Source organism: Microtus pennsylvanicus, chromosome 6, assembly GCF_037038515.1.
Source record: "Microtus pennsylvanicus isolate mMicPen1 chromosome 6, mMicPen1.hap1, whole genome shotgun sequence".
Taxonomy (NCBI): domain Eukaryota; kingdom Metazoa; phylum Chordata; class Mammalia; order Rodentia; family Cricetidae; genus Microtus; species Microtus pennsylvanicus.
The window spans coordinates 84,426,196-84,449,018 of NC_134584.1; the positions used below are offsets into that span (position 1 = coordinate 84,426,196).

General features: G+C 43.6%; 1 protein-coding gene across 5 annotated transcripts; it reads right to left on the reverse strand.

Annotated features, from left to right (window-relative positions):
* Window positions 1-493: 493 nt before the first annotated feature.
* Window positions 494-21,767, reverse strand: LOC142852130 (transmembrane protein 184C-like). 5 transcript variants are annotated; one of them, XM_075976600.1, is made up of 13 exons: window positions 21,473-21,767; window positions 20,942-21,146; window positions 16,942-17,072; window positions 16,813-16,849; window positions 15,886-16,085; window positions 15,082-15,156; window positions 13,183-13,276; window positions 8,642-8,754; window positions 5,841-5,940; window positions 5,248-5,419; window positions 4,448-4,771; window positions 3,875-3,967; window positions 494-3,354 (listed from the first exon to the last, which is right to left on the reverse strand). In XM_075976600.1, exons 2-11 carry the CDS (start codon window positions 21,053-21,055, stop codon window positions 4,521-4,523), a joined length of 1,287 nt encoding a protein of 428 aa, XP_075832715.1. In that variant the 5' UTR covers window positions 21,056-21,146; window positions 21,473-21,767; the 3' UTR covers window positions 494-3,354; window positions 3,875-3,967; window positions 4,448-4,520. The 5 variants fall into 5 exon arrangements, 4 of the variants coding, with proteins under 4 accessions (XP_075832715.1, XP_075832717.1, XP_075832718.1 ...); XM_075976602.1 differs by lacking the exon at window positions 21,473-21,767 and adding an exon at window positions 21,299-21,402; XM_075976603.1 differs by lacking the exons at window positions 3,875-3,967; window positions 21,473-21,767 and having other exon boundaries at window positions 20,942-21,407.
* Between the last annotated feature and the right edge of the window lie 1,056 nt (window positions 21,768-22,823).

A 22,823-nucleotide genomic window follows, 5' to 3' on the forward strand; every position in this document is an offset into this window, starting at 1 on the left:
AGCCATTTTTGCAGCCCTGATTTTGTAAATCTTACAAAAGCTAAACGGATGGGTTTAAAAAACATTGCTATGTGCGTGCGCGCAAGTGTGTCTCTGTGTGTGTGAGTGTGTGTGTGTGTGAGTGTGTGTGTGTTTGAGAGAGAGAGAGAGAGAGAGAGAGAGAGAGAGAGAGAGAGAGAGACTGAGACTGAGACTGTGCAAGTATGTGCATGTGTCACAGAGGTCAGAAGAGGGCTTCGGGTCCCTTGAACTAGGGTGACATGAGGTTGTGAGTCGCCATACATGGCTGCTAGGGACAAACTTTGGTCCTCTGGATATGTGCAAACTCTAACTGCTGAGCCTCTCTCTCTCCAGCCGAAGGATGTCTGCCTAGTTCAGACTGGCCTTGAATGGGTGGTCCTGCCTCAGTTTCCCAAGGGCTGGGACCACTGAGTCTGGCACGGTCTTCACATTAATCTAAAAAACTCCCTTAAACAACAGTTTTATTGGCATTTATAAAGAAAGAATATTTAAGAGCACGCAATACTTACAAGAATAAGAGCCAGACTACCATTTTGATGCAAACAAACTTGCCAACAGGTTTTAGACCTCTGAGCTCTTCTTTCAGCATTTTATAAAACAGCCAGAGGCAGTACAAGGCAAACTAGAAACAAAAGCAACATTCATCATTCTGCAGTAGAAAGACAGGGACTGACTCTTAAAGCTGAAACCAGAGCCTGCTCTACAGGAACATTCCAGGTGGAACTTAAGGCTGATTAGTCAATGTTTTAGTGCTTTTAATACGTTACTGCAGAGGTATACATGTGAAATTTCTCAAGACATATGTACCATTTTTCCTGAACGTGTTTCTAAGTATTCACATACTGTAACTCAAGCAATAAACAAATGACGTGAACAGAAGATTTTTTTCATTCAAAAGAGAAGGGAAACATACCTGTTAAGCTTTTAAACACAAGTTACCGTCAATTTTTATAAAAACTCAATTATTATTATTATTATAAACTAGTCTCTTGTGTAACATTTAAACAACATACATACATACACGGTTTGTAAATCAACACATTAAATAAGTACAGTTTCAATAAAATTGTGACCATGAAATCTACATCATATGAATTTCCTTGAGAGCAGTCTGTTAGTCCAGCTGGCCTGACTTCTTAGAATAAATGTCCATGACGTCAGAGTCAGTTCTAAAGACCAACCAGGACTTCAGCAGCAAGAAGCATCTCTGAAAGCTTACTTTCCCCATTAAAATGATAAGACACTTAATGCTCAATTAAACTACTCCAGGACAGGAAAGCAGTAAGGATCCTTCTTCAGATCCTTGCAGTGGAGTCAGGGCCAAGCAAGGTGCATGTTCTACACTCACAGGTCCTGGGTTCTAGCTCTAGTATTGTTAAAAAAAAAAACAATAAAAGAAATTGAAGGCCTAGCGGTGTTGGCACACACCTTTAATACTAGCATTCAGGAGACAGAGGCAGGCGGACCTCGGTGAGCTCGAGGCCAGCCTGGTCTACAGACCAAATTTCATGACAGGCTCCAAAACTATGGAGAAACCCTGTCTCAACAACTCAAAAGCAACAGCAACAACAGAAACCAAAACAAACTGACTCTCGGCACCTAGCCATTTCTCTGTACATATGAACTGTTACCCTGTTAGGCTGGGATCATACCCAGGGCTATGTGTGCTAGGCAAACACTCCATATTCCACCAGTCACAACCCAATTTTCTAACATCTGTCATGAACTAAAATAAAATTTTGTTCCCCAATATTGTTTTCAACTAAAAGTAGCTAACTTTTATGCGGTTTTCTTCAATTTTACTTTTAATATCTATCTAAATGTCAATGGGAAGAACAAACTATGCCCACAATGAAGAGCGTTGCCAGTACTTTCTTACCATGGGTATTTCATCCGGAAGGCAAAAGCACTTCTGACCATTTCTTTAGACTACATTTCCAGAAAAAGGACTATGGGTCATGAAGGCAAACACGAGGGAAATCTCTGGAGACACACCACATTTATTTCCATTAAAAATTGTTGTTTGTTTTGGGTGTTTTGAGACAGGGTTTCTCTGTGTAGCACTGGCTGTCCTGGAACTCACTTCGTAAACCACGCTGGCCTCACACTCAGATCTGCCTGCCCCTGCCTCCCACCTTCTGGGACTGAAGGCATGCGCTGCCATGCCCAGAACCATTATAAACTTCCAACACTGTGTGTGGGCCAGTTACTACACTGTGGGAAGCACCACCCAAAGACACTCCAGCACCCATTTTTTTTTTAAACTTCAGTCTTGGTGGGCAGTGGTGGTACATGCCTTTAATTCCAGCACTTGGGAGGTGGAGGAAAGTAGATCTCTGTGAGTTTCAAGCTAGCCTGGTCTACAAAGCAAGTTCCAGGACAGCCATGACTGTTACACAGAGAAAAATCAAAACAAACAAAAACCAAAAAGTCTTCAATCTTAATTTTCCTTTTTTTAAAAAATATTTATTTATTTTATTATGTATACAATATTCTGTTGGTATGCCTGAAGGCCAGAAGAGGGCGCCAGACCTCTTTACAATTGGTTGTGAGCCACCATGTGGTTGCTGGGAATTAAACTCAGGACCTTTGGAAGAGCAGGCAATGCTCTTAACCACTGATCCATCTCTCCAGCCTTTTTTTTTCACCCTTGTGTTTATATATCAAGTGATTGATGATTCGGATGCAGAACTTGGAACTGAGAAGAGGCGGGCATTACCGGGGCAGGGGCCTTGGTGTGACCAGTCACCTGTGGGAGAGCTGGACTCACAGGGAGGAGATGAATCCTGGGCCGGCCGGCTCGTGAGACTGCAGGTCTGTGGTGAAGGGTTCACTCACGCACATGTGAACGCAGTCATTTCACAAATGTTTGTCGCATGCCCTAAGGACCCTGAACTTCAAAGCCCTCTGTCAAGGAGAGTCAGTAGGTACCCGTCTTTCTTGGGAAATTCGGGCTTTCAGCTGGACAAGGGGGTATCCACATTTCCTGGAGTCTGATAAGTGTTGAGGAGGGGAGAGATCCCAAGACATCAGCCAGCCTCTGGGGCCTGGCCTGCATCTGCACCTTCGACCTCCACCTGATTGCTCTTGCCCAGCTTCTTAAAGCTCTCCACAAAGGCGTTCCAGGTCTCGGGCACACTTTTCTCCAGCAGCCAGCCCTCACTCTCGCACTCGGGGTCCTCGGGGTTGGACACACTTTCCAGTGTCCTGTGCAGTAGCGGAGTCGGCAGTAATGCTCACCTCAAAGAGCCAGACAAGGAGTATGACCACATCCATGGAGTTCATGAGGCCGCTGTAGTAACTCAGCAGGGAGGCCTTTATTTTCCTTTAATTCTAAATACAGAAAAGACAATTGAGTATTGAGTTCTTTATTCTTCTTCTTCTTCTTCTTTTTTTTTTTGAGACAGGGTTTCTTTGTATAGCCCTGGCTGTCCTGGAACTCACCCTGTAGACCCAGCTAGTCTCAAACTCAGAGATTTGCCTTTATGCTGGGATTAAAGGACTGTATCACCACCGCCTGGTGAATCTTTCCATTTTTATTTAAACTTTATCCTTTTGCACCAATTAGACTTTCCCTCTAACTGAACAGGCTGACTGTGTTATGTTCTGCTCATTTAGAAGCACACAATGCTTTTACCCACAGCTAGGCGGTAACAAGGGCAAACAGGAGTCCACAGACAGAGAAACATCACCAAATCATTCATCAACACATTACTGTACTTTTATATACATTAAAGCTGTTTCAAGTAACATGTACAAATGAAAGGTAATATTTTTCTCAAGAAAAGTGCCTTATAACACTCAGCAACAGAAACTAACTTAGTACAGCTATGGGGAATGATGATTTACTTACGAATTCTGACATGTTTTTAATATAAAATAGTAACTCCAAGCGGTGAAGTAACTAAAGTTCCCTGGATCGTTGAGAGCAAGAGTCTCACATACCCTAAAAAATGGCAAAACTCAAAGTTATAACTAACCAAGCAAACCCATATCTTAATATGTCTCCTTTAGAGACTTATTTTATGTATATGAATATTCTAGTGCGTGCAGACCTGTGCACAATGTGTGTGCAGTGCTTTTGGAGGCCAGAAAACAGTGCTGGCCACGCTGGCCCTAGATTTTACTGAACCCGAGTCTTCTGCAGGAGTGTGGAGTGCTCTTAACCCTGAACACACACGGAAGGTATCATGGCAGAACTACTTAGATTCTGAGACCATTTACTTCAGCAGCGCTATGGATCATCTCTTGACTCTGGTCACGGAAAGAGAAACATTCTTCTAGATGTGTACGATATGATTATTCCTTCTACCTTAAAGGGATGACAAACTCAGCATCATCAAACTAGAGAATCATCCATCACCAACTCCAGAAGACAAGGCCTGATTTTGGAAAGTGTGATGGATAAACATTGATCCCAGCTCACCTTTTCCCTGTAAACAACATGGCCGATGTGTATGTGCGGACCCAGAGCACGTCCTGTGAAGAAGACGCTGTTTTCATTTGCCTGAAACGTCAGGAGGGCCCTTCTCTTCTGGGATGTCAATCCTGTCATGTTCACCCAGATGGAATGCAACAACTGCATTCTGGGGAGTATTTGTGTCCAAAGCCCCTATACTCGCCCTAGGGAAAGGATGTCTTTGAGCCTGGAGAACCTTCATTGTGTGGTGATGAGGTAATCCGACCTGTGTGTTTGGTATGCTCTGGGTTTTCAGGACAACATCCCTTTTGGTATTATGTCTCGTTCCTTCTATAAGACAATATAAAATTAATAGCCAAAAGTTATTTTTACTACTGTAAACATAATTCTATAACCACTCCCTCCCTACCCTCTTTGTCTTCCCCAAATCTGAAGAGCATGTATCATGGCACTGCTTTCCATATTTTCTCATTTCTTAAATTACTAGAGTAAATGACCTTATCTTACATATTTGGGTCGGGATGCCACACAAGCATGAGGACCTGAGTTCGATCCTCAGCACGGGTACAAAGCTGGGCATGTTTGTAGTCCCCGTGCTAGCAAGGCAGAGATAGGATCCCTGGGGCCCTCTGGTCAGCCATCCTAGCTGAGCCCCAGGACAGCGAGAGACCCTGTTCCAAAACTCAAGCTGAACATTCCGAGGGACCACACCTGAGCTTCATCTCTGACCCCATGTGCACAACACACAAACCTAGCTTCCCAATATACACACTTACACTAACAGAAGTTAAACAGCTGTTACTTACCGAAACATCTCATTTCCTCCATAATATCATGCATTATATCAGACACATCAAACATTGCTAGGAAGGAGTTGAAGCATGAGCCTTCCTCTCCTTCTTTTATATAGGGGTCATAGGGAAAAAAATAATTATTTCCAAATGCCGCAACAAGCATCCCAATACTGGTGATGAAATCCTACAAAAGTCACACAAATATCAGACATCTTTGGGCTTCGATCTAGTTTTTCAAATTGCTAACTTTTCAAAGTTAGAGTGTCAATAATTTTGAAACAGAATCCTGATTATATTCCTTTTCAACATTTTCCCCCACTTCATAACATGACAAGCAAAGTTTGCATCTCTTTTGCTTTCCCTCACTCAAGAATTTCTCAATGCATTACAGAAGCACTGAAAGGAACCATGCAGACATAAGTGGACCAGGAATACAATCAGTACCCATCAGTCCCTATGGGCCGTTTCTCTCGGATTCTTGCTCCTCACTACAGAGTAAGCTAACAGTCTTGCCCACTGTTTGCACGTTGGCAGGTTCTGGGCATCACTGCATTAAATAGCTTAAACAGTAACACCCCCCTGAGTTTAGAGACAGCCCTACTTACTTGCAGGCCTATGGCCGTAGCTTCAGGATTTTGCCATTCCTTTGTAAGAGTCTCTGAAATTATTCCAACTTTTAGCAACACAGCTATAATTACTCCTTGCCTGGATGTCAAAAAGAAGAGGTAAATGTCAAATCTAAATCATAAAATGACCAGCTGTTTTATGCAATTAGGGGCTAGGGAGGTGGCTCGGTAGGCGAAGCGCTTGTTGTACAAGAGTGAGGAAGGTCCTAAGTGAGAAGCACAGAACCCAGGTAAGGCGGGCATGTAGCACACACATGTAAACCAGCGTTCCTGAGGGGAGCTGAGAGGTGGAACACAGTCCGGGGAAGCCGCAGGCCAGCAAGCCTTGTGTGTGTACAGTGAACAATTAAGAGACCCTCACCTCAATGCAAGACACGGACACCCAAAGCTCCTCGTCTCCATATGCACACATGACATGGGCATGTTCCCACTCACAATAAACATATACACAACATATACACAAAAAGATTAAAATACACAACCACAAACAGTGAAGGCCTCCAAACTATCCTGCCTTCAGGACATACTCCCAAACAAACTGTGTTTACATTAAATTATATGCACCTTGCCTTACAAATGTATTAGCTTTTTAAGATGAATTTCATTATGTATTGCCAGAACTTCAGCATTTGATTTACATATCTTTTTTGTTGTTGTTTTGAAACCAGGTACAAATAATTAGATTCTGCGTTCCAACAGTGTGTTTACATGTGCCTATTAGGACTTTATTTTATTATTTTTATTTCTTTATTTAGATACAGGGTCTTTTTATGCAACCCTGGATGTTCTAGAACTTGCTATGTTGACCAACCTGGCCTTGGCCTTGAACATAAGATCTGGCTACCTCTGCCTCCCAAGTTCTGAGACTAAAGGCACGTGCCATCACACCTGGATAATTACTAGGATCAAAAAATAGACTATTTATTTTCGGCCGTGTATGTGAGATCAGAGGACAACCCGCTGGCGCCATTTCTTTCCCTCTAGCGTGGGCTCTTGGGTGGAACTCCCCTCATCAGGCTTGGCAACGGCAAGCCTCTCTTCCTGCTGACCCATGCCACGGCTCTACTACTCTGTCTTATTCCCCCTCCCTTTATGATCAGTGAGTGTGGCAGGGTCTCTGAGGGCAGCTGTGTTCTCTACTTCTGCTTTTACAAGGGTGCTAGGGATCAATCTCAATTCTTTGGTGTGTACAGCAAGGGCCTTTCCCTGCTGAGCTATCCTGCCAGCTTATGGGTTATCTGAATTAGAATACTGTTGAGTTCCAGAAGTTTTTCTAGCATAAATTATGTCTGTAGAAGACTGCACATGATGTGTGCCCTCAGATGCTAATCATTACTCTGGCAGTGCAATTCCATGAATGTTTTTTCTCCTTTCCCGTTACTGAACTGCTAAACTGGATAGATTTGTCTATGTAACTCTTATTACCTAGCCTGTTACTAATCTAACACCACGTCTAGGTTTGTTTGTTTGCTTTGTGACACCAAGGACAGGCAGTAGGGCATTGTCTACACTATGCGGACACTCAAATGTATCTCCATCCCTACCTTGTATTTTAAAGGACACACACTGATAAACATTTCCTCACGCCATTAAATGTCTTCTCCTAAACTGATACTGTTTTATTCATGACAATCATAATTTTAAGCAATTTATTTTATTCATTTTGAGACAGGGTCACACTATGTACCTCTGACTGGTCTCACACTTGCTATGTAGACCCTGCTAGCCTTGAACTCATAGAGAACCACCTGCTTCTGCCTCACCAGGGAGTTCAGGGATTAAAGGGTACACTACCACACTCAGCAGAACTATAATTTTAACGATGGTATCAAGATAGTTAGGCTATCTTAAATTATCTTCATATTTTAAATGTCATAGTGGCCGTCTGACTACTTCTTTGATTGTTTAGATACAAGATCACACACAGTGGCATAGGCTAATCTACAACTTGCTATAGAGAGTAGGCTGTCATCAAACTCAATGAGATTCTCTTGGTTTACCCTGAGTGTTGGGACTACAGGTATACACCACCACACAGGACTAAGACTGGGTTTTAAAAATACTTTTAAAAACTATTTTTTAATATTTTGTTTTGTGTGAGTTTTGCCTGCATGTGTATATACAAGTAGAGTATCTGTTTATACCAGAAAGGGCATTAGAATCACCTGGATCTGAAACTGCAGAGGGTTGTGACCACTAACTTTGTTGGTGTTGGGAACTCAACCCAGATCCTCCAAAACAATAACAAGGGCTCTTACCTGATGAGCCATTTTTGCAGCCCTGATTTTGTAAATCTTACAAAAGCTAAATGGATGGGTTTAAAAAACATTGCTATGTGCGTGCGCGCAAGTGTGTCTCTGTGTGTGTGAGTGTGTGTGTGTGTGTGTGTGTGTGTGTGTGTGAGAGAGAGAGAGAGAGAGAGAGAGAGAGACTGAGACTGAGACTGTGCAAGTATGTGCATGTGTCACAGAGGTCAGAAGAGGGCTTCGGGTCCCTTGAACTAGGGTGACATGAGGTTGTGAGTCGCCATACATGGCTGCTGGGGACAAACTTTGGTCCTCTGGATATGTGCAAACTCTAACTGCTGAGCCTCTCTCTCTCCAGCCCAAGGACGTCTGCCTAGTTTAGACTGGCCTTGAATGGGTGGTCCTGCCTCAGTTTCCCAAGGGCTGGGACCACTGAGTCTGGCACGGTCTTCACATTAATCTAAAAAACTCCCTTAAACAACAGTTTTATTGGCATTTATAAAGAAAGAATATTTAAGAGCACGCAATACTTACAATAATGAGAGCCAGACTACCATTTTGATGCAAACAAACTTGCCAACAGGTTTTAGACCTCTGAGCTCTTCTTTCAGCATTTTATAAAACAGCCAGAGGCAGTACACGGCAAACTAGAAACAAAAGCAACATTCATCATTCTGCAGTGGAAAGACAGGGACTGACTCTTAAAGCTGAAACCAGAGCCTGCTTTACAGGAACATTCCAGGTGGAACTTAAGGCTAATTAGTCAATGTTTTAGTGCTTTTAATATGTTACTGCAGAGGTATACATGTGAAATTTCTCAAGACATATGTGCCATTTTTCTGAACGTGTTTCTAAGTATTCACATACTGTAACTCAAGCAATAAACAAATGACGTGAACAGAAGATTTTTTTCATTCAAAAGAGAAGGGAAACATACCTGTTAAGCTTTTAAACACAAATTACCACACTTTTTATAAAAACTCAGTTATTATTATTATTAGATAGTCTCTTGTGTAACATTTACACAACACACATACATACACGGTTTATAAATCAACACATTAAATAAGTACAGTTTCAATAAAATTGTGACCATTATATCTACATCATACAAACTTCCTTGAGAGCAGTCTGTTAGTCCAGCTGGTCTGACTTCTTAGAATACATGTTCATGACGTCAGAGTCAGTTCTAAAGACCAACCAGGACTTCAGCAGCAAGAAGCATCTCTGAAAGCTGACTTTCCCCATTAAAATGATAAGACACTTTATGCTCATTTAAACTACTCCAGGACAGGAAAGCAGTAAGGATCCTTCTTCAGATTCTTGCAGTGGAGTCAGGGCCAAGCAAGGTGCATGTTCTACACTCACAGGTCCTGGGTTCTAGCTCTAGTATTGTTAAAAAAAAACAATAAAAGAAATTGAAGGCCTAGCGGTTTTGGCACACACCTTTAATACTAGCATTCAGGAGCCAGAGGCAGGTGGACCTCGGTGAGCTCAAGGCCAGCCTGGTCTACAAACCAAATTTCATGACAGGCTCCAAAACTATGGAGAAACCCTGTCTCAAAAACTCAAAAGCAACAGCAACAACAGAAACCAAAACAAACTGACTCTCGGCACCTAGCCATTTCTCTGTACATATGAACTGTTACCCTGTTAGGCTGGGATCATACCCAGGGCTATGTGTGCTAGGCAAACACTCATATTCCACCAGTCACAACCCAATTTTCTAACATCTGTCATGAACTAAAATAAAATTTTGTTCCCCAATATTGTTTTCAACTAAAAGTAGCTAATTTTTGTGCGGTTTTCTTAAATTTTACTTTTAATATCTATCTAAATGTCAATGGGAAGAACAAACTATGCCCACAATGAAGAGCGTTTCCAGTCCTTTCTTATCATGGGTATTTCATCCGGAAGGCAAAAGCACTTCTGACCATTTCTTTAGACTACATTTCCAGAAAAAGGACTATGGATCATGAAGGCAAACACGAGGGAAATCTCTGGAGACACACCACATTTATTTCCATTAAAAATTGTTTTGTTTGTTTTGGGTGTTTTGAGACAGGGTTTCTCTGTGTAGCACTGGCTGTCCTGGAACTCACTTTGTAGACCATACTGGCCTCACACTCAGATCTGCCTGCCCCTGCCTCCCAGAACCATGCGCTGCCATGCCCAAAACCATTATAAACTTCCAACACTGTGTGTGGGCCACTGTATTTCAGTTACTACACTGTGGGAAGCACCACCCAAAGACACTCCTTACAGCCCTTAAGTTCCTAGAACAGCACCCATTTTTTTTTTAAACTTCAGTCTTGGCGGGCAGTGGTGGTGCATGCCTTTAATTCCAGCACTTGGGAGGTGGAGGAAGGCAGATCTCTGTGAGTTTGAGGCTAGCCTGGTCTACAAAGCAAGTTCCAGGACAGCCATGACTGTTACACAGAGAAAAATCAAAACTAACAAAAACCAAAAAATCTTAATTCTAAATACAGAAAAGACAATTGAGTATTGAGTTCTTTCTTTTTCTTTTCTTCTTCTTCTTCTTCTTTTTTTTTTTTTTTTTTTGAGACAGGGTTTCTTTGTGTAGCCCTTGCTGTCCTGGAACTCACTCTGTAGACCCAGCTAGTCTCAAACTCAGAGATTTGCCTTTATGCTGGGATTAAAGGACTGTATCACCACCGCCTGGTGAATCTTTCCATTTTTATTTAAACTTTATCCTTTTGCACCAATTAGACTTTCCCTCTAACTGAACAGGCTGACTGTGTTATGTTCTGCTCATTTAGAAGCACACGATGCTTTTACCCACAGCTAGGCGGTAACAAGGGCAAACAGGTGTCCACAGACAGGGAAACATCACCAAATCATTCGTGAGCACATTACTGTACTTTTATATACATTAAAGCTGTTTCAAGTAACATGTACAAATGAAAGGTAATATTTTTCTCAAGAAAAGTGCCTGACAACTGGATGTCAACCTGTAGAAGAATGAAAATAGACCCATATCTATCACCGTGCACAAAACTCAAGTCCAAATGGATTAAAGACCTCAATATCAGCCCGAAAACACTGAATCTGATAGAAGAGAAAGTGGGCAATACCCTACAACAGATGGGCACAGGCGATCGCTTCTTAGGTATAACCCCAGAAGCACAGACATTAAGGGCAACATTGAATAAATGGGACCTACTAAAACTGAGAAGCTTCTGTAATGCAAAGGACACTGTCACTAAGACACAAAGGCAACCTACTGACTGGGAGAAGATCTTCACCAACCCCGCAACAGACAAAGGTCTGATCTCCAAAATATATAGAGAACTCAAGAAACTAGACTTTAAAATGCTAATTAATCCAATTAAAAAATGGGGCGCTGAACTGAACAGAGAATTCTCAACAGAAGAAGTTCAAATGGCCAAAAGACACTTAAGGTCATGCTCAACCTCCTTAGCGATCAGGGAAATGCAAATCAAAACAACTTTGAGATATCATCTTACACCTGTAAGATTGGCTAAAGTCAAAAACACCAAGGATAGCCTTTGCTGGAGAGGCTGTGGAGGAAGGGGTACCCTCATCCACTGCTGGTGGGAATGCAATCTTGTGCAACCACTATGGAAGTCAGTGTTTCGGTTTCTCAGGAAATTCGGGATCAACCTACCCCTGGACCCAGCAATACCACTCTTGGGAATTTACCCAAGAGATGTTCTATCACAGGTCAAAAGCATTTGTTCAACTATGTTCATAGCAGTATTATTTGTAATAGCCAGAACCTGGAAACAACCTAGATGCCCTTCAATGGAAGAATGGATGAAGAAAGTATGGAATATATACACACTAGAGTACTACGCTGCGGTAAAAAACAATGACTTCTCGAATTTTGCATACAAATGGATGGAAATAGAAAACACTATCCTGAGTGAGGTATCCCAGACCCAAAAAGATGAACATGGGATGTACTCACTCATAATTGATTTCTAGCCATAAATAGGGCTCACGGAGTCTACTGTAGGCGAATCTAAAGAAGCTAAGTAAGAAGGTGAACCCAAGGAAAAACATATAGTTATCCTCTTGGATAAGGGAAGTAGACAAAATTGCCGGGGAGATAAGTGGGATCTTGGGGGTGGGGTGGGATGAGGGTTAGGGGAGATGGGGAGAGAAAAGGTAGAAGGGAAGGAGGGGGGACTTGGGGAAACAGGAGGATCGGGATAAAGGAAGGTTGGTTAGGGGAGCACGGAACCACAATTCTTAGTTAAGGGACCCACTTTAGGGTGGGCAGGAGACTTGACTCTAGAGGGGCTCCCAGGTGCCCAAGCTGAGGTCCCCAGTTAGTTCCCTGGGCAGCTGAGGATAGGGAACCTGAAATGACCCTACCCTAGAGCAATACTGACGAATATATTGCATATCATCCTAGAACTCGCATCTGGCGATGGATGGAGATAGAGACAGAGACCCACACTGGAGCACTGGACTGAGCTCCCAAGGTCCCAATGAGGAGCAGAAAGAGTGAGAACATGAGCAAAGATGTCGGGACCACGAGGAGTGCACCCACCCACTGAGACAGTGGAGATGATCTACTGGGAGCTCACCAAGGCCAGCTGGACTGTTACCAGAAAAAGCATGGGATAAAACTGGACTCTCGGAACATGGCGAACAATGAGGGCTGATGAGACGCCAAGGACATTGGCACGCGGTTTTGATCCTAAGCAATGTGCTGGCTTGGTGGGAGCCTAACCAGTCTGGATGTTCACCTTCCTAGATATGGATGGAGGGGGGAGGACCTAGGACTTACCACAGGGCAGGAAACCCTGACAGCTCTTTGGACTGGAAAGGGAGGGGGAGAGGAGTGGGGGGAAGGGGAGAGGGGTGGGAGGAGGGGGAGAAGAGTGGGAAGAGGGGAAGAGTGGGAGGAGGGGGAGGGAAATGGGAGGCTGGTGGGAGGAGGTGGAAATTTGTTTTTTTTTCTTTTCTTTTCTTTATCCTCCTTTTATCAATAAACCCCCCCCCCAAAAAAAAAGAAAAGTGCCTGATAACACTCAGCACAGAAACTAACTTAGTACAGCTATGGGGAATGATGATTTACTTACGAATTCTGAGAAGTTATTTACTATAAACAAGTAAGTCCATGCATTGTCGACACTTAAGTTCCCTTCTTTGTAGACACCAGCTGTTTCACACACCCTAAAAATGGCAAAACTCGAAGTTATGACTAACCAAGCAAACCCATATCTTAATATGTCTCCTTTAGAGACTTATTTTATGTATATGGATGTTCTACTGCATGCAGACCTGTGCACAATGTGTGTGCAGTGCCTTTGGAGGCCAGAAAAGGGTGCTGGCCACGCTGGCCCTAGATGTTACTGAACCCGAGTCCTATGCAGGAGTTCGGGGTGCTCTTAACCACTGCGTGCTCTCAGCGCTGAACACACACTTAAGAATTCCGAGACCATTTACTTCAGCAGCGCTATGGATCATCTCTTGACTCTGGTCACAGACAGAGGACATTCTTCTAGATGTGTATGATATGATTATTCCTTCTACCTTAAAGGAATGACAAACTCAGCATCATTAAACTAGAGAATCATCACTAACTCCAGAAGACAAGGCCTGATTTTGGAAAATGTGACGGATAAATATTGATCCCAGCTCACCTTTTCCCTGTAAACTACCTGGCAGATGCATATCTGCGGACCTAGACCCCCCGCCAAGTAATTATTAGCCTAAGTACTGGGTTTTGCACTTGTCCATTTTCTAAGCAGCAAACACATCTTAAGCCATAAAGCACTCCAGCTCAAAGGTAGAATAAAGAACTGACCTGGTTTGTTTCAATGTGGCTGTCTTTATTTTGTGAGCTGCAGAACTTTGAATTTCATGCAAGGAATCATATAAATTGACACTTTGGATATTTTTAGGGAACGTTTCCTGGGTAGTTTTTATTATGCTTCTTATTTGACATCAGATGCTTTTTGTCTGTGTTTGAGACTCAGTCTATGTAGACCATGCTGGCCTCAAACTCACAGAGATCTGCTACCCTCTGCCTTCTCAGTGCTGGAATGAAAGTTGTGTTGCTTTCATTGGTTAATGAATAAAGAAAATGCCTTGGCCTAGTTGATAGGGCACAACTTAGGTAGGTGGAGAAAACAGAACTAAATGCTGGGAGGAAGAAAGCAGAGTCAGAGAGAAGCCATGATCCTCCACCTGAGATGGACGCTGATTAGAATCTCTAGTAAGCCACTGCCACGTGGCGATACACAGATTAATGGAGGTAGGTTAAACTAATATGTAAGAGTTAGCCAATAAGAAGTTAGAGCTAATGGCCAAGCAGTTTTCATTAATAGTTTCTGTGTGGTTATTTCAGGTGTAAGCTAGCCAGGTGGCTGGGACAAACAAGGGGCCCCTGCTCCTTGTAACAAAAGACAGTGCTCCTAATAAAACTTTTTTTAGAGACAGGGTTTCTCTGTGTGGCCCTGGCTGTAGACCAGACTGGTTTGAACTCACTGAGATTCTCCTGCCTCTGCCTCCCAAATGCTGGGATTACAGGTGTGTGCCACCACGCCCAACTCCTATTAACTCTTAACAAGGTAGAAAATAAACCTCTTTGGTTAACCCAAAGGAGATTTTATTTTTTGTGTTTTACAGCCTGCTCTCAAAAGAATGTAAATCTTGTGACAATTCTTGCATTGTTCACTGTAGTAGATTCCAGCTTTTACATATGGATTTACATTATTAATCAACATTGATTTTCTACTTGTTTTTCCCATTTAAGAATTATTTTTTAAGACAGGGCCCAGTCTGAACTTGAACTCTCAATTCTCCCGAATCTACCTTGAAGTGCTAGGATTATTTGCCATTCTCTACACTTGGTTTCTGTGGAATTAAATCTAAGGCTTTGTGCATACAAACAAACACTCTTATTAACTGAGCTGTATTCCCTGGCATATATCAAGAAGATAAAATAAACCCAGCTCCAGAAAGGTCACACTTACATTGTTGTCAGAGTGGTGACTAGCCTAATGACAGCATATTGTAACATCCCCCATCTGCACATGCAATTAACCATTCTGCAAGAGAAGAGAACACCAAAGTTCAACTATTCAGTGGCATCAGAGCATCTCAAAGCCTCCAAATTAAAGTCACAAGGCGTGGAACAGGAGGAGTAGAAAGTACTGGGACCTTGGTCTTTCCTTGTTTCCCACTCTTGCCATGATATACCTCAAATCAACAGGACCCAATGATCTCATCAACAGTGCAAATAAACCCGATTATCTCAGAAATTTTTGATAGAAGTGACAATGAAAGCTCTAACACACACTCCAGGAGAGAAACTGAGGCACAGATCAACTGTGCATATGTACCTGTGCATATATAAGAATGTGTTCCCAGAAAGATTTCCTGGGACAAGGGAGTCACCGAGGGTGGCAGCATATTCTCCAGGCTGTGGCCTGGACTGCACAGAGGAGGCGGTGAGCTGAGCTCCTGCCGCACACCTTCCCACCACAATGGACTGGCTCCACAAACTCTCTTCCTTAGTTGCTCTTGGCAGTCATTTTGTCCCAGCAGTGAGACAATTAGTGTGTGATCACAGACAAGATCACGCAGGCTCCTATTCCCAGCTGTAAAAAGGATGCTGACTAAATGTTTTCTAATGTTCTCTCCTACAATTCATTGATGAACTTTTCTACCGGAGTGATCACTTGCAACGTAAAAAGAAAACAAAATAACAAGCAATAAAAACAGCTGGCTGATACTGAAAGCCCACGCGGAGGCTCACTAAAGACAAACATACTTACTCTCCCCTAGCCCATGGTGGACAGCAGCACAGAAAGGGGAGACGCTGGTGTTTAGTTTCGAGGTGTAGCATCACACGGGGGGATTGGATTTGTACGTAGTTCCTCATTAAGATCATAAAGTTATAAAGGACGAAAGCCTCGTAGCAGTCCTTGCAGGTATCCACATAGACGGCTACTTTAGGAAACTTCATAGAGAGCCACTACGAGAAAACAAGATGTTAAAGACCTGTCGCCGACATAACATGACTTCACCCCACTCACAGAAGCTAACTCTAGAGCCTGGAGATCACTTCCCATGCTTGCCGCAAACTACCATAATCCAGAATGGATTCACTTGGGGAGGAGGCCAGGGAATGCAAGGCTGCATTCCATCACTGAGCTGCATCCCCAGCCCTGTAACACATGCCTTGATGTGCAACAAGCAGCTTCAATACAGCTAACAAAACAGGTAAGTGCTGGGGCAAATAAGGAATATAAAAAGAAAAGTTAATTAACTGTGTTCTCAAATTATCCGAAATTAAGGGAAAAATGATCACAGAAAATGCTCCTGAAGACATCTGTGTGTGTGTGTGTGTCTTTCTTGTTTTTTTTTTCCAGACAGGAAATAGGCCAACCAGTTCATAATTAATGTAGAGTTCTGTGTGTTTCTTTGGGACTGAACAGCTGTAGGACTGGGGGAGACAGAAACCTCTGTCAAAAAACTGGGAGCCCCCTGTAAGTTCAGGGTCAACCTGGTCTCCAGAGTGAGTTTCAGGACAGCCAGAAATACAGTGAGACCCTATCTCAAAAATAAAAAGAGAGAGAGGGAGAGAGGGAGAGAGGGAGAGAGGGAGAGAGGGAGAGAGAGAGAGAGAGAGAGAGAGAGAGAGAGATGAGCCATCTCTCCAGCCCAAAAGTTCTTAATGCAATACAATAAAATATACTTACGCTACTAAAACTGTATATTGGAACCATCCAAAGAATTCTATCGAAAGTAAAACATATAATAACATTTAATATCATGTTTATGAATTATGTCAGTCAACACTAGTAGTAGCAAATATATTAAGACTTGACCTTATAATCGGCTTCTGAAGCTCTGGTTGCGTGAAATGCAGTAAGTGGTGCACAATCCCCCAGAGGGACACAGGGATTGTCAACAGCACCATGACACCGGCAATAAGCCATGGTTGTATGTGCATTCCAGCCTTGGAAAACGAAAGAACACATTAGTTTAGATTCTGATATTAAAACTACAAAGATCAATATTTTTTATTTCTTATGTTTTCATTTGATTTCTAATCCTGCTTGGCATTTCCAAAATAATTAGTAAAAATTTTTAAAAAAGATTTACTTTTTAAAAACTTCTACGAATGTTTGTGTCTGTGTGTGGGTATGTGCATGTGTGGGCATCTGCTGAGGCCAGAAGAGGGCGCTAGAGTCCTTGGACCTGGAGTTAGAGGGGTGTGAGAGCACCCACCTTTAGTGTGTGTCCAAGGAGGAGGCTCCAGGACACCAAAAGAGCCCTCCTCGAACAAAACAAAACATTCCCATACTATCTTTGCCCACAGAATCATGTCTGAGTGAGGACCAGCACCGTGTGTGCCAAGGACTGATACAGACCAAGTGTCTCACAGAGTGCTGCTAGGAGGAAAGTTCCATGTCGAGCAGTCATAAACCATGCGACAGGAAAAACAAGCCACCACAGCCACCGCTGCAGTCACGTGGCACAGCACGGCAGCGCTGTGGGCACTTCTCTCTGCCTCAGTGTCCTCGTCCACAGAGGGAATCTCCTGTACTCAGCATTTCTCAGAGGGTTAAATAAAATCATAGTTACAGATTGAATGAGAGCGATCTTGAGGATATGCTCTAGCTAATACCTCTAACCTTAAAGACAAAACAAAGCCTTTGTAATCTCAGTCTTCTCTGCCCATGGTGCTATCATTTCTCAGGGCCCTTCAGAGTCAAATCTTCAAAACTCAAAGATTCTCCGGATTCTAAGCTTGCACCACACATTCCCACTTAAACAGTTCTGTTCTGGCTTTAGTCCTTCAACTGCAGTGAAATCACTGAGCTCCCAATGACCTTTCTACTTGTGAAACGTGACAGGCAAGGTGGCAACAATGGACACCAGCCAAAATGTTCCCCGAAACCCTCCTTCCCAGGCATTCACTTTGTTCTTTGTAATTTCCTGTGAAATACTGGTGCCAGGTCCTTTGCCGTTGTTCCTTCTCTGTGTCCTTGATCTAAAGCATTCTCTAACTGCGGGCATTGACTGAAGTCTGACCATACCTAGGAGTACACCTGTGGGAGTACCTAGGTGTGCTCCCCTTTCAGAGGCTGAAACCTAACCTCGAATGCCAATGGCCATATTTGGGCATAAGGCTGATGGGAAGTGACTTAGGTAAAATGAGGTCAGAGTCTCACAGGGCTGGTGACTGCATGAGATCAGGCAACAACCTGAGGATTCAGCAAAAGCATGGCCACCTGTGACCTGAGAGCACCCTCCCCAGAGAGCAACCCCTCTGGCCCCCATGATATCTGACTCCAAAATAGTTTTCAGGACTGTGAAAAGATAAATTCCTGTTGAAGGCACTCAGTTCATAAACATGTGCTTTCACATGTGTGAGTGCAGGTGTGGGTACAGGTATGCAGGTATGAGTGCAGGTGTGCATGTGTGAGTGCAGGTATGAGTGCAGGTGTGCATGTGTGAGTGCAGGTGTGGGTACAGGTGTGCATGTGTGAGTGCAGGTGTGGGTACAGGTGTGCATGTGTGAGTGCAGGTGTGAGTGCAGGTGTGCATGTGAGTGTAGGTGTGCATGTGTGCAGGTATGAGTGTAGGTGTGGGTACAGGTGTGCATGTGTGAGTGCAGGTGTGGGTACAGGTGTGCATGTGTGCAGGTGTGGGTACAGGTGTGCAGGCATGAGTGCAGGTGTGCATGTGTGAGTGCAGGTGTGGGCACAGGTGTGCAGGTGTGGGTACAGGTGTGCATGTGTGAGTGCAGGTGTGCATGTGTGAGTGCAGGTGTGGGTACAGGTGTGAAGGTGTGAGTGCAGGTGTGGGTAGAGGTGTGCAGGTGTGAGTGCAGGTGTGCATGTGTGAGTGCATGTGTGGGTACAGGTGTGCAGGTATGAGTGCAGGTGTGGGGGAAGGGGTGAATGCATGTGTGCACGTCAGAGGACAACTCTGGGAAATCAGCTCTCCTTCCACCTTGTGAGCCAGGGTCTCTCTTGTTTCTGCTGCTGTGCTGCATACGCCAGGCCAGACGGCTGGCAAGCTTCTAGGCAACTATGTGTCTACCTTCCTCTTGCCATAGACATCGTTCATGGTGGCTATAGAGGGGAACTCGGGGTCAGGCTTTCCTGGCTATTGCGTGACCTGCTGAGCCATCTTCACAGTCCAGTTTATGGCATTTTCTTAGGGCAGAGCGAGCAGACAAAACAAGACGAGTATCTGCAGCTGAAGCGGTTCTGAGGTCTAGACTTGCATATCCAGTGCAGTATGACAGGCTCACCTGCACACCCTCCATTAGACCCCGATCAGAACTTGAGGGATTGACTTGGGGTGTTGGCAGTTTACACTGCAGATCAGAATTGGTCTGAAAGGTTAGAGGCTTTGAAACTGCAGCTCACAACTAAGAGAAGTCTTAAGTAGAAATGGTACACATTTCACTCACCTTCCTATACTATATTCCAAGGACTACTAAATGAGGAAGTTATATTTATATTAAGATTGCTATACCCAAATTTAGACAACAAATTTCAAATAACCTAAAAACTTAACAAATGAGAAATATTTAATGTCATATTTTAATAGCCTGAACTAGCTATATGGACTATAAGAGAAGCCAAAAAAAGTTTAGTGAACAAAAGCACCCTACAAATATGGCTAGACACATTGTTTAACTAAAATATTTTCCACAATCAAAGGGGAGGTCATCTACACGGTATGTCATAACTCTTCCAAAATAAGTGTTTCTCAATAAAAGTACTTTCTGGTTATTAATTAACTAGTCGATAATTCTAAGTTCCCTTTATACATATATTATGGCTATGTTAGGTACCCAGCTTCCAATGCTTTACTAATGTCACAGCGTGACTTCAACAAATAATGAAGGGTGGGTCAGAGAGATGGCTGCGCTAAGGTGCTGGCCTCCAACACTGCACTGATCCCTTGCGCTCCGCCCTCACTCAGCACTCAAGAAGGAAGGAGAGAACCAACTCCCTCAACTTGTCTATCTTTTGACCTCCACAACCGGGCCATCCTACAAATACGCCAGCAAATACATTTAAGAAAAGAAAGAAATGAAGGAAGAAAGGAAGGGAGGGAGGATGAGAAGGAGGGAGGGAAGGAAGGGAGGAAGAAAGTAAGAAGAAATGAATACACAGGAACTTTAGTAAAACTTTTCCCATGATTGAGAAAGAAAGAAAGAAGGAAAGAAGGAAAGAAAGAAAGAAAGAAGAAATGAATAGACAAGGAACTTTAGTAAAACTTCTCCCTTACTGAGGAGCAACTTCAATTCTGGGAATGTCGCTCAGATGGGAGAATGCTTGCTTGCCTCAAATGCACACAGCCCTGGGTTCCATCCCCAGCTTTCAATAATCAGAAGCGCTGAGAATGTGCTTGGAGGATTATTCTAGGCTACAAGGCAAATTTCAAAGAGCACGGTCTACATTAGACTTTATCCCATTAAAGAAAGAAACAAAAGACGTAACTTCATAAAAACAATTAGCAAGTCAAACTAAAGGGAATCCTTTCGTTTCAGGAAGAGCTTCTAAAATCCAGAATGTAACTTTCAAGGTAGTTTATTTTATCTGGTTAAGATCAATATCTGCACAGCAGATCTGATTTCAAGAAGAGTTCTCTGGGAATTGATGGGTATCAGCAAAGCATTCTCAGCAGCAACATTGACTATTTTCTCCACCCGGTCCCACCTCCAGTTGTAGCGGCAAAATGAAATCAGACGGGTCCGTGTGTTCAAAGACGAAATCTTTTTCAGACCCCAAGCATGAGAGGGCAGACAAAGGGATTCTGCCAACAAGTGTAGGAAAGGGTAGAGGTGCTGGACCCTCCTACCTTTAGTTTTTGAAGTTCCCAAACACCGAAGGAAACTGAGACGAGGATGGAAATTATGTAAATAACTACGAGCAGGGGCCGGATCCATCGCCTCCAGTTACAGGTGCAGGTCATTTTCACAGAAAAATTAGTTTTGACCAGCTCAAAAAACGAACCAAGCCGAGATTTTGGCGGGTTTTCTTCGTTTTTTTTCTCCTCCGGCTCTCTACAGGGGAAAATTCAGCAGCCGTTGGCACCGCGTCCTCGGGTCGCGCTGTGGTTGTGGCTGCCACAGCGGAAGCCGCTTGGGATGCTCGCAGTTGCGGGCTGCATCCTCGCTGCATGCACCAGGTCGGCCGCGGCGCAGACGCTGCTCACCTGGGGGTCGCCTAAAGTCTAGGCTGCACCATGGCCCAGAGGACAGCCGGGGTGACATGGGGGGTCCCACCTGCAGCTGGAAACCAGCAACTCCCCCCCCCACCCATGCTCTGGCTGGCGAGTTTCCGCACCTCCCTCCCCCTCGAAGTCCCGGCTAGCTACTTCCTCACTCACGCTTCTGGAACTTCCGAAAAGGTGGGAGGTCCTTGGACTTCCCAAAGGGTGGGGAACCCTGACTGCCCTTTGGGCTGATGAGGGAGGGGGACTTGGTTGGGGGAGGGGGACTTTGTTGGGAGAGGGGGAGGGAAATGGGAGGCTGTGGCGGGGAGGAGGCTTTTTAATAAATAAAATAAATAAAAAAATAAAAAGAAATAAAAAGAAAGAAATGAGTCCAATTCCCTTTCTGATCAGAAACGCAAAGCCAATGACCGATGGGGAGCTTCAAGCTAGGCAAACCCTGTCCCATAACATCAGCCTTTATGATTGGTTAGCTACAGAGGAAGGGCGTGACTGTAACCTAGGTTACCGGTGGGCGGGGCGAGGGATGTAGGAGAGGGTAGTGGAGGACTAGCGGTTTTGCTGACTTACTGGGTCTTAGTGGAGCCTGAGGGGGGTTGTAGGAACTGAGACCCTTTCAGAAACACCTTCTTCATTCTTTAGACTTTATTCCACATAACGGAAAGCTTTAGTGAGCACTGTGGAGCGGAACATGAGACAGCCTTTTTCTCAGACGGCTTCCCAACTGTCTTTAGGGGTGGAATCGGGAGCCAGCCTGAAAAAGACAGAATAGGAAACTTTCGCTTAGATTTTAGTCAGTTGCTAGAGTTTGAGCCCTAAGGAAGAATTTGTCTGCATAATTTCTGAACCGAGTAGGAGAGTCATTAAAAAAAAAAAAAGCTCATTTGGAAGTAACTGCCAATATATGTTCACATTTGGAACTTGTGTTAAAAAGTCCTACTCACTGGTTTTCTGACACCATATTCTATGCACTTAGCTTTTAGCTGTATAGGTTTGCAGACAAAACAATAGCAAATGGGATCATAAAGTCTTTCTAAATCAAGGGAACAAGCAAACATCTGTGTCCAATTAGACACATGAATATGGCCTGTAATGTCATTTTCTGAAATTAAGCATTATACTACGATCTTTACCCATATTATATGAGTTGATCTGCAAAGAAGTGCCTAGAGACAGGCAGTTTCCACTTCCAGGTGAGAAGTTTCAAGTGACAGATTTGCCCAAACATTTTTCTCTGACCTTGAATTCTGCTTGATGTTTAAATACTTGGTTTGTCATCACCAGAAACCAGGGCAATTCTGGCGATTGGTCATGTGTGCAAAATGATGTGGGCCCAAGTCTCCTGGAGATACAGATGGAATTGTATGTATATTCCTGTCACTCTGTGACCCAGAGCCTGGAGATTGACTTCCACAATCTTTCCCCATTTCTTTCAAGATCTCCATTTTACAACTTCTCCTTGAAGGGGCACTACAACTTTTGTTTGGTTTAAACTAAAATAGTTGGT